We start from the raw sequence: 14,157 nt of genomic DNA, 5'->3' as shown, positions 1-14,157 counted from the left end.
GCAAATCTACTGTGTTGACTGTTTCTTAAAGCTTTTTGGTCTCATACACAATGCTAGGAGAATGTGTTGTTTTACTCTTAGCACCTTAAAGATATATGAAACCCAAACTTGATTCAGATTTATGAATCAGAATTTTTAAACAACTTTCTAATGTACTTCTATTATCATTTTTTCTTTGTTCACTTAGTATCTTTTGTTAAAAAGCAGGGACATAAGCTTAGGAGCTGGCCCATTTCTGGAGCTCTATATGGCAGCAGTTTTGCAAAAATTTTATCCATTTGCAAGAGCACTAGATGGCAGCACTATTTCCTGCTGTAGTGCTGCAGATGCCTACCTAGGTATCTCTTCAACCCAGAATATCATAGTAACAAAGCAAATTTGAAAATAGAAGTAAACTGAGAACTTTTTTAAAAAGTTGTATGCTCTGTCTGAACCACAAAATATTTTTTTGGGGTTTCATATCCCCTTAATAAGTAACACATTTTAAGCCCCAACACCTACAAAGCCATAAGTAATTTTAGAGTTTCTAGTCATTTTCATTATTTCTATTCTTCGTATTTAATACTGTTACAAAGAAGCTTAGCACTTATTTGCAGAAAACAACATGACTCACATAGCAGCGTTCCTTTTCTGAATAAAAATACAGATTGGATTTAGATTATATTTTCTTTAATTCCTTTTTCAGGATGGCTCTAGTGATAGCCCAACAAATGGCATTCACCTCTACTCAACTGATTACTGTTTTTGTGACAATTATGATTAAACAATGTGTAGGAATCTCATACAATTAAAACTGTATCTGAGGTAATATTGCTTAATTAAAAAAAAAAAAATATATATATATATATTAGCACTCAGAGTCTACAGTATTGTCCTAGAATGCTAAGGGAGGGAGAGGGGAATAGTGACCTGGGGTGTGCCATAGTCATGTGGTCAGTATACCAAAAAGGGGGCATAATCTGTTGGCGCTCTACAAATAAATGATGATGATAATAATAATAGGGTGATTATATGATTTATTTAAAAAAAAAAAAATCTGATTTTCTTTAGATTAATATTAGCACACAAGAAGAATAAGATGTTATCTAGAGATATTATGCATTGTGAATCTATAGTTTTTTTTGTTTTGTTTGCAAGCTTCTAATGTGGATCATGAATATGCTTGCTTGTGCATTAAGTGCGGCAATTAGATGTTGTGTATGCTGCCAAATTGGTAAATGGTAAAAAGCACATTTACTTGCACATCCAAAGCAGATATCAACCTAATTTTTTGGGGTGCTGCTGTAATAAATGGAAATGCAAAGCACCCCTGGAACTATCAGTGTGTTCAAGAGTTTGCTTAGTATTGTATTATACTTTTTACTCCCTGACAGCATTGTGGAACATATATCCTGATTACTTATGGTTTAACAAAGCTGCACCTTTCATCAGAATTCATTATATAACTGTCTAACATTTAATTTGATCACACTTGCTCCCCTTCCATTTAAATTGCAAGCTCTTTATTAGGAAGATGACTATTTATTCTTCATTTAGAATCAGTCTGCCAACTCAAAGCTAAATTACATTCTACTTGTAAACTTAAAGGAATAGTCTTGTCAAAATTAAGCTTTCATGATTCAGATAGAGCAGGCAATTTTAAGCAACTTTCTAATTTACTCCTATTATCACATTTTCTTCATTCTCTTGTTATCTTTATTTGAGAAACATTGATAATAGGAGTAAATCTGAATCATGAAAGTTTAATTTTGACTAGACTATTCCTATAACAACTGGTAGTAACAACAGACATCTTCACAGACTATAATGTTGCCATTTGTGGTTACCAACAGTTGTTATGGAACGTAACAATCTGTAATTAGTTGCTGTAAGTGTTTTAGATTTATGCCATCCCTTCATTTTTTTGTACCATTTTCAAAAATGTAACATGTATTTCTTATACAGATGTTAAAAACTGTTACATGCTCAAAACTAACAGGGGAAGTTTTCAATCGTTAGAGCTGTATATCAGAATGTGCCATTTTCATGTGTAAGAATTAAGACTGCAGTTGTGTATAGTGTGCTTATTTGATGGTAGACTGTTTTATTCTTTTTACTGCAGTGCCTTATATGGTTTAATGTTTAATGTGCAATTAAATTGTGGCCTAATGGTTTAATCTGTTTCTTTTTTTCCTCTCACTCTGACTAATCCTGAAGCATACAAACTTGTGGGTGGAATGAAGCCACAAGCTGTTATGTTATAAAATGATGTATTAATGCATTTAACCTTTTTCTGTGGTTATACTGGAATATTTACCTATAGCCATTAAAAAGATATATTAATGGAACAATATATTGCCTCTTTTTTAGGGCATTTTTAAGATTGTACATACCCTTTTAAAGGGCTTAAATAGTATCCTCAGTGACACAAAGTGTTAAAATGTTTCTATATACATAAAATATACAGCCCTGGTCTAAGCATCTGTATTGTTATATAACAAAAATGCAATATAGGTAAAGTTTATGAAGATTGCAGGGGAACAAGTTGCGAGTAGAGAACCTGTCCACATGCAGTCACTACTTGTAATACAACATTGTGTGACAACATTTAACATTGCCCCCCTCTCTTGCACAGACAATTGTGTGAGAAAGGTGCATGTCAATACCCCGAATATGCGAGTGCTGGGGTGGTTTATCTTACCACCTGTGAGTTGTGGAAGAGGCAAAATAAGTAGTTTCTGCTTCTTAAATTTGTGGTTGCCGGCTTGTTCATGCAAACCTGCCCCACAAATGCTCACACGCTGCAAATGCAACTTAAAGGGACCCAATTTTTTTTTTCTTTCATGCTTCAGATAGAGCATGCGATTTTAAATAACTTTCTAATTCATTTTTATTATCTAATTTGTTTTGTTCTCTTTGTATCCTTTGTTAAAAAGTATACATAGGTAGGCCCAGAAGCTGCTAATTGGTGACTGCACATATTTGTCTCTTGCAATTGGCTTTCAAGAGTAGTTCATTACTGCTCCTTCAATAAAATACACCAACAAAAAATTAAGCTAATTAGATAATAGAAGTAAATTGGAGAGTTGTTTAAAATTGTATCTTCTATCGATCTGATTCATGAAAAACAAATTGTGCTCCATGTCCCTTTAATAAATCTTCCCCTAAGTCAAAGTTGGAGACTTAATATATATATATATATATATATATATATATATATATATAGGTGGCCCTCGTTTTACAACGGTTCAATTTACACCGTTTCAGAATAACAACCTTTTTTACCAGTCATGTGACTGCTATTGAAAAGCATTGAGAAGCAGTGCATTTATTAAAATAGCCAGTAGGTGGAGCTGTCCGCTTGTGTTGCAGCAAAGCCAAGCAAGCTGAAATTAATCAGTTTAACCAGACCTGAGCTATCGAGCAGATTTCAAAGGAACAAGATCTTCCTGTCTATAAATCAGTCCAGATTGGAATGCATAGAAAGAACTGTTTGCAGAAAAATGCAAGTGAAGTCTGTGTTGTGTGATTATTTTATTAGGTTTAAAATGCTGTTTAGCAAATGTTTTTGTTCATTTAACTTAGTTTAATTACTGTATATATTCTGTGTTGTGTGATGATTTTAATAGGTTTATAATGCTGTTTAGCATTTAAAATCTTCAAAGCTTTAAAAATAATGTATTAGGTGTTATTTCTGACAATTTTGAGAGGGGCCTGGAACCTAACTTCCTCACTTCCCATTGACTTACATTATAAACTGGGTTTCAATTTACAATGGTTTCAATTTACAACCATTCCTTCTGGAACCTAACCCCGGCGTAAACTGAGGGCTACCTGTATGTATATATGTGTGTGTGTGTATTTCCATGTCCTTCATATGTTTTTTGACCTTATTTCCCCCCCCCCTCTCTTGCAGAAGATGCTCATCAAGCAGCAGGACCGCTTGGAAGAAAGAGAGCAGGATATTGAAGATCAGCTGTACAAACTGGAATCAGACAAGAGACTTGTTGAGGTTAGAATTATTTAACATAGGGATTTAAATTATGCATAAAATGTACCAAACTGCTACTTGGCTTTAAAGGGACGGTGTACACAAAAACAAATATGGGATATTTAAATAAAGCTTTAGGTGTAGATAAAGTATGTCATTTACTGCATTACCTATTTTGTTGTTAAAGTTGCTAAGAATAAGGAAAAACCTTGCTGTGCTTTCACTGCATATGCATACATTTGTAATGGGGGTTTTCCCCTCACTCCCTAACTAGCGTGCAGTAGTCACAAGCTGACATCCCTGGCTCCCTCATACAGGAGCTGTGTAATGTACTATGTAATGGCTGTGTTCTGTGCAAACCTCACAAGAGCTACAAAAATGCACACAATGCAGCTCAAAGGGATATTAAACCCAATTTCTTTTTCTTTTGTGATTCAGATAGCGCATGCAATTTTAAGCAACTTTCTAATTTACTCCTATTATATTTTTTTCTTTATTCTCTTGCTGTGCTTATTTAAAAAGCAGGAATGTAAAGCTTAGGAGCCGGCCCTTTTTTTTGTTTAGAACTCCTAAGGTTTACATTCCTTCTTTTTTTAAATGAAATGATAGCAGGAGAACAAAGAAAAAATGATAATTGAAGTAAATTAGTGTTCTATCTGAATCATTAAAGAATACATTTGGGTTTAGTATCCCTTTTAAACTTACTCAACTGAACACCTAAAGCCTAAATGATATATTATGTATTTAATGGGACACTAAAATCTCCACATTTCTATCATGTACATTAACGAGTAGCAAGTAAACATGCTAACATATTTTGCAATTAAAGTTAAAGGGACAGTCTACACCAAAATTTTTCTTATTTTAAAAGATAGATAATCCCTTTATTACCCATTCCCCGTTTATGCATAACTAACACAGTTATATTAATACACTTTTTACCTCTGTGATTACCTTGTATCTAAGCCTTTGCAGACAGCCTCCTTTTCTAAGTGCCTTTGACAGACATGCAGTGTAGTCAATCAGTGAAGACTCCTAAATAACTTCACGGGAGTGAGCACAATGTTATCTATATGACACACATGAACTAGCACAGTTTAACTGTGAAAAACTTTCAAAATGCTCTGAGCTAGGAGGGGGTTTTCAACTGTTTAGAAATCAGTTTGAGCCTAGTTAGGTTTAGCTTTTCAAAAATACCACCAAGGGAACAAAGCAAATTTGATGATAAAAGTAAATTGGAAAGTTGTTTAAAATTGCATGCCCTATCTGAATCATGAAAGTTTAGTTTTGACTTTACTGTCCCTTTAAGTTAAAGATAATAAACTGGATATTGAAACTAGGAAAAAATGTAGGTTTGTTCCCAAATGATGCTGTAGAAATACATATGCTTAATGGTTGATAAGCACCCACAATTATATTGGGTGGACAGGCCAAGCCTACTCAAGCATTAAAACAATATAGATTTAATAAGCACTAGAACATTAAAGGGACCGTTTACTCTAAACATTTATCTCCTTAAATTTGTTCCCAGTGATCCACTTTACCTGCTGGATTTCATTAAATTGTTTACAAGTATTTCCTTTACCCTTATATTGGCATTTGAAATAGTTGAATTAGCCTGTGGTATCCCCACCTATTCTGAAAGTTTTTGGCCTTAGGGCCAAACCATAAATAAGCTGTGTAAACACAGCCAGCAAAATAAATTACACTCCCAGTGGGATATAGAATAGATAAGGTAATAAAATGTTAATTTTTCCATTGTTCTCTCCAAGTATTTGTGATTGGTTTACGGACAGATTTAAGATAAAGAAGCATGTATATGTACACAATGTGATAAAGTAATGAGATCTGATTATACCTACAAGCTGAATCCATTTTATTAGGTTGTGGCTTCAAAACACAAAACCAGCTAATTCTTATACACAAATAAACCTTAAAAAGCAAATTCTCATACATGTTATACTCTGCAACGGGTAGAAGAGTAATTGGCAACACATTAAGGGAAAAACTATTTTACAGTATATTGTCCCTTTAATGAAAATAGAAACAGACACATTTTACAATACCCTCTTTGAATGAAGCAAACTATCAAAACATGGATCTTTCATACATTTTCCTTGAGTTAGTGTGTTTATTTTACTCTGCAAGTCTAAATATTTATAGTAAAATTGTTTTCTATCATAGATAAGATTCCACATGTATTGAAATGAATATCTTTGCATTTAACAGTGACCCTAAATTAAGAATTAAACTGATAAAAACTTTAATCTAGTAACCTAGTGTTAAGGCTTATACCTTCTATAAATTTATATATAGATTATTTTTAGAAACCAGTAACTGTTTATCACTTTTGAGTATTTAAATGTCACCTTTGTGACCTTAGGACAGTTAACACCAGATTTTTTGTTGTTTAAAAAGAAAGATAATCCCTTTATTACCCATTCCCCAGTTTTGCATAACCAACACTGTTATATAAATACACTTTTTTTACCTCTGTGATTACCTTATATCTATGCCTCTGCAAACTGCCCCCTTATTTCAGTTCTTTTGACAGACTTGCATTTTAGCCAATCAGTGCTCACTCCAGGGTAACTTCACGTACATGAGCTCAATGTTATCTATATGAAACACATGAACTAATGCCCTCTAGTTGTCAAAGTGCATTCAGATTAGAGGCAGTCTTCAAGGTCTAAGAAATTATCATATGAACCTCCTAGTTTTAGCTTTCAACTAAGAACAAACTAACAAAGCAAAATTGGTGATAAAAGTACATTGGATATTTGTTTAAAATGATATGCCCTATTTAAATCATGAAAGTTTGTTTTGGACTTGACTGTCCCTTTAAATTATAAACTATCTAGGAAGCAATCCATATGTCTTCAAAGAGAACAAAATAACTAATGTGGTGCTGTTTTCACAGTTGTGGAGCAATCCACTTTTCTCTGTCATATTTATTTTTTGTCTAGTGCATTGGCATTTGTTGGCACATTAGAAATAAAGATGATGATGTTAATAATAATAATAATAATAATAAAAATTATTATTATCTGCTTAAAGGGATAGGGAATTCTAAATTAAACTTGCATAATTCAGATAGATCATGTAATTTTAAGAAACTTTAAAATTCACTTCTATTTTTGAATGTGCTTTGTTCTCTTGGTTTCCCTTGTTGAAAACGAATATGCAGATATCCTACACTAGTGGGAGCTATCTGCTGAATGGTGCCTACACACATTTGTCTCTTGTGATTGGCTAAATAGATATGTTCATCTAGCTGCCAGTAGTGCATTGCTGTTCCTTCAGCAAATGATAACAACAGATAGAACAAATTTAATAATAGAAATCAATTTAAAAGTTGTTTAAAATTGTATGTTCTATTCAAATCATAAAAGAAAATTTGGGAGTTTCCTGTCCCTTTAAGATAAACGTTGAAACATCATAGCACTAAAAATATACTAAATGTTTCTTATATTGTTTAAATAATTTTAAAAAGTATAATGTATCTATTTTGAATAGACACAACATATAATATATACAGCAACTCTCAAAACTATTATATTATATCCATTATATCCATCCCAGTGTTCCAGTACGTGTTCCTTGGCAACTGTCATTATCATCCATAATTGGCGCTGAGTTGGACTTGAAGACTATTATCTTCAGAAACAGAAATAAGGCACTAGTGAATTTGGTATTTAAATTAACGTGAATTTAGGAAAGGCAATCGATTTAAACTGTCATTGTTGTGCAATGATTTCATTTAACTAGGCAGGCCATTTTCAGGGAACCTCTATAAATGACCATGTAAATGGAATCAGGGAAATTGACAAATCCTTTGGGGTAAGTTTAGAATGTTGACCCAAAAAAAAATCACTGGAAGGGTAAGAGTGCAATCTATTTGTGTATTTATCCTGTATAGTGTATATAGTACTTTTAATTATTCCTATCTAAACTTTGTGTTTGAATCAAGTTTCTCATCAATCATTATTTGGAATTTTTTTTAGAACTTTAGGCATCTTGGAAGGAGCCTAAAGCTCTGTATTATTAAAACAATAACTTGAGTTTCTGTGAGCCATCACAGATTCATTCTACAAAATGAAATCACAAATCACAAAGATATCTATTTAGAAATTAATAAAATACGCAAGCTAAAGTAACTCCTGTAAATTATGATTTTGACCTTAAAAAGTTTCTGAATTTATTAGTAATCTCCAGGTTAGTATTTATAAAATATAATTTTTTTACATTTTTCTTTGTATTTTCCGCCTCTGTTTCTCTTTCTGTTCTGTATCATTGTGATGTAGAGAACGGTCCCACCCGCTCCCTATATCTGCAGCAATGCAAGGATTTCAAAATGCTTGCGCATATCGGAAAGGTGTTTTTTGTTGTTGTTTTTTTTTTTTTTAGATGAGTGCCGTATGGCTAGGCAAATAATTGGCTAACATCAAAAGTAGTTTTAACTAAGCGTCCAGAGCTGGGTGTTAGAATACCACAATTTAAAATATAATCTTACTTCTCAGATGATGAATTAAACAACATATACAACTACAAATAATTTTTATAAAAGATTTCAAATCTATTTGTACACCAAGTTAAATTTCTATCACTTTAATTAACTTGTTCTAAAGGGTGTATGTGTGTGTATATATATATACTTTTTGCTCAGAAGGGCGCACTCAGGCGTTTTAAAAAAAAAAAAAAAGTCCTTTACAGCTGTTGCTGGATATTATTTGTCTTGAAGAAGGCCCAAGTAGGGGCCAAAATGTCGACTATGACTATCAAATTGAACACTTGATGTATTGAAAAGAAAAATTACTTGTTGGACTGAAAAAAAAAACGCCTGTGAGCGCCCTTCTGAGCAAAAAGTATATACACACACAGTATTGAGGATAGCACCCAGTTTCTGAATACACCTGATTGGTTGGAGTGCTGGGCCACAGGCTAATATATATATATATATATATATATATATATATATATATATATATATATTCACGCTGCCAACATGTCGAAGGTGACGGACATTACAAACGCAATTATAGTATAGATATGAGACAAGAAGCCCTAGGTATCCCCTAAATGTCACACTAACTTGATTTGCTGGTGTCAAAGCCTGAGAGTGTGGACTTTTTCTGTTATGCTTATATGTACACACACAACACACAAACAATATGTACACTACACAAACAATATACACACACAATATAAACACAGTACACTACACACACATACTACACAAAATAAGTACATTTTAGATCTTCATTTCCAACAAATATTTTTGGATAAATCACATTCATGAAAATGTCAATTGTTTGTGCAGGAAACAACATGCAATGATACCCAGATGGTGTGACAGACTGCACTGTGACACTTATCCTGTTTCACTGTGTCTAAAGGTTGAAGAATTAATCTGGCTGACCACTGTTCTTGATATTCATCCGAAATGCCATAAAAGAAATATAATCATCTTAGGATATAGATAACAGCATGCATTTCATGTAACTCTCATGACACTTAAAGGAACAGTAAAGTATTTTCTTTCTTTCTTTCTTGTTTCTAAAAGAGGGCATTTAAAATATATCAAACTTTATAATTGAATTGTTGAAAACATTTTTTTTTTTCTTGTGTGGTATGTCACTATTGTCAAGTTATATCAAATTCACATATTTTTTTGCATTGTTTTTTAATAGTAAAATATATTTCTAGTCAGAATTAAACTTTCTTGATTCAGGTAGGGCATACAGTTTTAAACAATTTTTGAATTTACTTTTATTATTTAAATTTGCTTTGTTCCCTTGGTATTTGTTAAAAGCTAAACCTAGGTAGTCTCATATATGCTAATGTCTAAGCCCATGAAGGCCGCCTCTTATCTTATAGTGCATTTTGACAGTTTTTCACAGCTAGACAGCGCTAATTCATGTGTGCCATATAGATAATATTGTGCTCACCTCCGTGGAGCTACTTATGAGTCAGCACTGATTGGCTAAAATGCAAATCTGTCAAAAGAACTGAAATAAAGGCAGTCTGCAGAGGCTTAGATACAAGGCAATCACAGAGGTAAAAAGTGTAATAATATAACAGTGTTGGTTATGCAAAACTGGGGAATGGGTAATAAAGGGATTATCTATCTTTTCAAACAATAACAATTCTGGAGTAGACATTGGGGTCTATTTATATATGTGCGAGCGGACATGATCCGCTATAGCGAACGATGTCCGCCGCACATCGATAAATGCCGACAGCATACTCTGTCTGCATTTATCATGCTGGTACAATACCGCCCCCTGCATATTCACAGCCAATCGGCCGCTAGCAGGGGGTGTCAATCAGCCCGATCGTACATGATCGGGCGGATTGCTATACGACGCCTCAGGGGCGGCGTATGAGTTTAGGAGCAGCGGTCTTAAGACCACTGCTTCTTAACTCCTGTTTCCCGCGAGCCTGAAGGCTCGAACGGAAACATGGGGAACAGGGGCCATTCGGCCCTTGTTAAATAGACCCCATTGCCTTTGAAGGGACAGTCAACACCAGCATTTTTGTTGTTTTAAAAAATAGATAATCCCTTAATTACCAATTCCCCAATTTTACATAACCAACACAGTTATAATTATACACGTTTTAACTTACCTTGTATCTAAGTCTCAGCAGACTGCCCCCTTATTTCAGTTCTTTTGACAGACTTGCATTTTAGCTAATTAGAGCTGTCTCCATGGTAAATTCACGTGCATGAGCTCAATGTTATCTATATGAAACGTGAACTAATGCCCTCTAGTGGTGATAAACGATCAAAATGCATTTAGGCGGCTTTCAAGGTCTAAGAAATTAGCATATGAACCTCCTAGGTTTAGCTTTCAACTAAGAATACCAAGAGAACAAAGCAAAATAGTAAATTGGAAAGTTGTTTAAAATTACATGCCCTTTTTAAAAGATGAAAGTTTTTTTTGGACTTGACTGTCCCTTTAAGTTGGAACTAACAGCATGTTCTTAAAGGGACACTGTACCCAAATTTTTTCTTTTGTGATTCAGATAGAGCATGACATTTTAAGCAACTTTCTAATTTACTCCTATTATCAAATTTTCTTCATTCTCTTGGTATCTTTATTTGAAATGCAAGAAAGTAAGTTTAGATGCCGGCCCATTTTTGGTGATCAACCTGAGTTGTTCTTGCTGATTGGTGGATAAACTCATCCACCAATAAAAAAGTGCTGTCCAGAGTTCTGAATAAAACAAAAAGCTTAGATGTCTTCTTTTTAAAATAAAGATAGCAAGAGAACGAAGAAAAATTGATAGTAGGAATAAATTAGAAAGTGGCTTAAAATTGCATGCTCTATCTGAATCATGAAAGAAAAAAAATTGGGTTCAGTGACCCTTTAATTGTATACAACTGAGCTCTGAGACTGTTTATTGGCTGACAGAGAGAACTCCTATAAAAAAATTTGGTACAGAACAGGATTATCTGTTATAAAGCTCTAATACTCTTTGAAATATTACTTTTTTTAGAGACAGCAGAAATGTTTCTTGTCACAATAAATCATGCTTTTTTAAAAATATGAAAGAGAATTATCAATCCACTCCCCTATTTAGTATGTCAATAATTAGATTTTTTATTTTATTGAATGTACTAGATAATGATTCCTAATCCTATGCTAAAGGTTCCTGCAAGGTTGCCTCTTTTGTATTTCTTCATTGATGTGTAGTGCCTTATCTTGTTTGCCACAAAAAATCAACATTCCTTTGCTGAAACATTCTATATTTGATTTGCATTACCAGTGGCAGATTTAATGAATAGAGGGCCCTGGTGCAAGATTTTTTTTTTGTGCCCATCCCCCACACACAAAAAAAGCATGCCAGCAGCTAGTGTCATGTACAGTCTAGTTGAAAAAAAAAAAACAACAAACAAACAAAAAGGTGATGGCTGTGCATCAGCTGACCAAAACACAATAATACATATCCTTTCTAGACCCAGCAACTCAATGCTATTAAAAGCTGAACAATACTGAACAAAATAGCAGATTTATCAGGCAAATGATTTATAGTCGCCTAATTATCCAAACAGATAACCCAAGGAGAGATGAGTAGTATAGTAGTTTTGCAAAACATGCAAAACTGTCCTGCTGCTGAAAATTATTCATGCATGGAAATGTGTCAAGGAGTAAATATAGTCATGACAGGAACTTTATTTACTCCCTGACACAATTCCATGTATGAATACTTTTCAGCAGCAGGACAGTTAAAAACTACTATATTGCAGAAAAACATCATAACAAAAACAAATCATATGGGACCAGGCAGAAAGTCTTATTTATATATTTCCTTCTGTGGTTGTTTGTCTTGACCCTCTATATTTCTTCTCTGTTGCCCAGTTGCCCAGTTGACCATTTGTACCATCAAAATCTATTTTTCAACATTCTGCTTTAAAATACTGGTGCCAAAATGTTGCCGCCAAAAACTTGTAGAAGCCCAGTGAATGTGAGAACACTATCACCCACCTGCCTGTCACTGTGAGCAGTCCCATCCCCAAGCAGCAGATGTTTCTTCCTCTGTTTATACACATGCAGCGTGCGCTCCAGCATTCCCCTCCAGGCCAAAGTAGGAACTCCTAGAGAGTGCTAAATGTGATGCAAGCCCCGCCCCTCCAGCACAGCACATGAAACTCATGGTTATGACATGCTCATTGCCCAGCTTTATATTTCATGCCGCAATGGCACCACCTGATTGTTAAACACAGTGGCATGGCATAAATAATAATAAAAATAATATAGCACAATTTAAAAAAAAAAAAATATTTTCAAAGTTGCTTTATTTAGCTGCTCTGACTCTGGGCCCCCCCTCAGCCCTTTTGCAGTGGCACCGTTTGCACCGGTGTTCGGTCGAGAACTCCAATACATAGAAAACTCCAATCTGACATCACTTCCAGTATTTCCATACATCTGATTAGTCCATGTCCAGTGAGTGACAGGATTCACAACCAATCAGATGGGCACTGTAATCGCCTATCCACTATCTGTTTTGCATCCACCTTGTAAACCTCATTCCCCAAGAGTCACCAGAAGTGATGTCAGATTGGAGTTTTCGAGGGATTGGAGTTCTCAACAGAACACCGGCAACTGTTGTGCCCCTGTGCATTACCACTCAATTAAATGAGCTCCCATATGATGTTTTTAAAAGCTATTGATTTAGTGATGTTGTTTGAATGAAAGTCATTGGGGGACATTCTAATATTATAATAAATGTATCTCTTTTTTTTAGGATTTTGTTATAATAGGAATGTTTATTGGTAACTGTTTAACCCCTGTAAAAGGGTTAAGCATTTAGTTAATCTCATGCAACACTCTCATCATCATCCTAAGCAGGACACAACTGGTGATTTGCAGGTACATGCGTATGCCCCATTTTCATTGGCTTGCAGGCTAGAGTGGTACATTAACTATCTATTAACTCTCCTGCTGTAATTAAATACCATGACCTGCATTCAACAAAACGTGTCCATGAAACTTATATCTCATAGAAAAAACCCTGTCATATTGCAACTTCAAAATTGCTGAATTTATACAGATTTGACCCAGCCCTCTTCATATCCGTGATTTCTTAATCACTCTCCATTAAAATCTTTCTCAAAACTGTTCACTTCTTTGCTCATATAGCATGTTCCACTGTGAAGGACAGTGGCAAGTCAACTTAAAAATGCCTTCACAATGTTAGAGAATAAACTATACTCTATAAAACAGTCTACGCCAACATATGCACAAATGAAAACTTGACAACAGTTAAAGAGAAATAATAAAATGAAAAATTAGACAAGCATTTCAGCTTCAAAGTAGTGAAACATAACTACAAGATGAGATACTTCATAGTATCAGAGTATTTATCAATTTTGCATGCTGGGCATCTAGAAGATCCCAGAACGCCAAGACCGCTGGAGATACCTTTCATTCTATCAAGAGAGACTAACCCAACAGACATGAAAATATTGTACAGTCACAAACATTAAAAGGACAGTGCTCTGCAAAACTGGTTTCCCCTTAAAGGGATAGGTCAAAAATGAAATGTGCATGGGTGCATAACAATTTTAAATATATGCATTTTGGCAATATACTTTGATTAGCAAAAATGCCTCTAGTAAAAGTTATTCCTGGTTTTCTGCAACATATGCTGTGAGGGTCTGCCAGCAGTACTCAAACACCATG

The 14,157-nt window shown here is 34.3% G+C and overlaps 1 protein-coding gene across 2 annotated transcripts in view; it reads left to right on the top strand.

The window, feature by feature from the left end:
• Positions 1 to 14,157, top strand: part of TRIM8 (tripartite motif containing 8) — a 119,998-nt gene that overhangs the window by 76,472 nt on the left and 29,369 nt on the right. For both annotated transcript variants that reach the window (XM_053692465.1, XM_053692464.1), the window contains exon 3: positions 3,896 to 3,991. In XM_053692465.1, the coding sequence (XP_053548440.1) occupies positions 3,896 to 3,991 (96 nt within the window). The remainder of the gene's footprint in view (positions 1 to 3,895; positions 3,992 to 14,157) is intronic.

This window comes from Bombina bombina, chromosome 9, assembly GCF_027579735.1.
Source record: "Bombina bombina isolate aBomBom1 chromosome 9, aBomBom1.pri, whole genome shotgun sequence".
Classification (NCBI taxonomy): Eukaryota; Metazoa; Chordata; class Amphibia; order Anura; family Bombinatoridae; genus Bombina; species Bombina bombina.
Note: the sequence above shows the minus strand (reverse complement) of the source record. Positions and strands in the feature narration are given on the sequence as shown.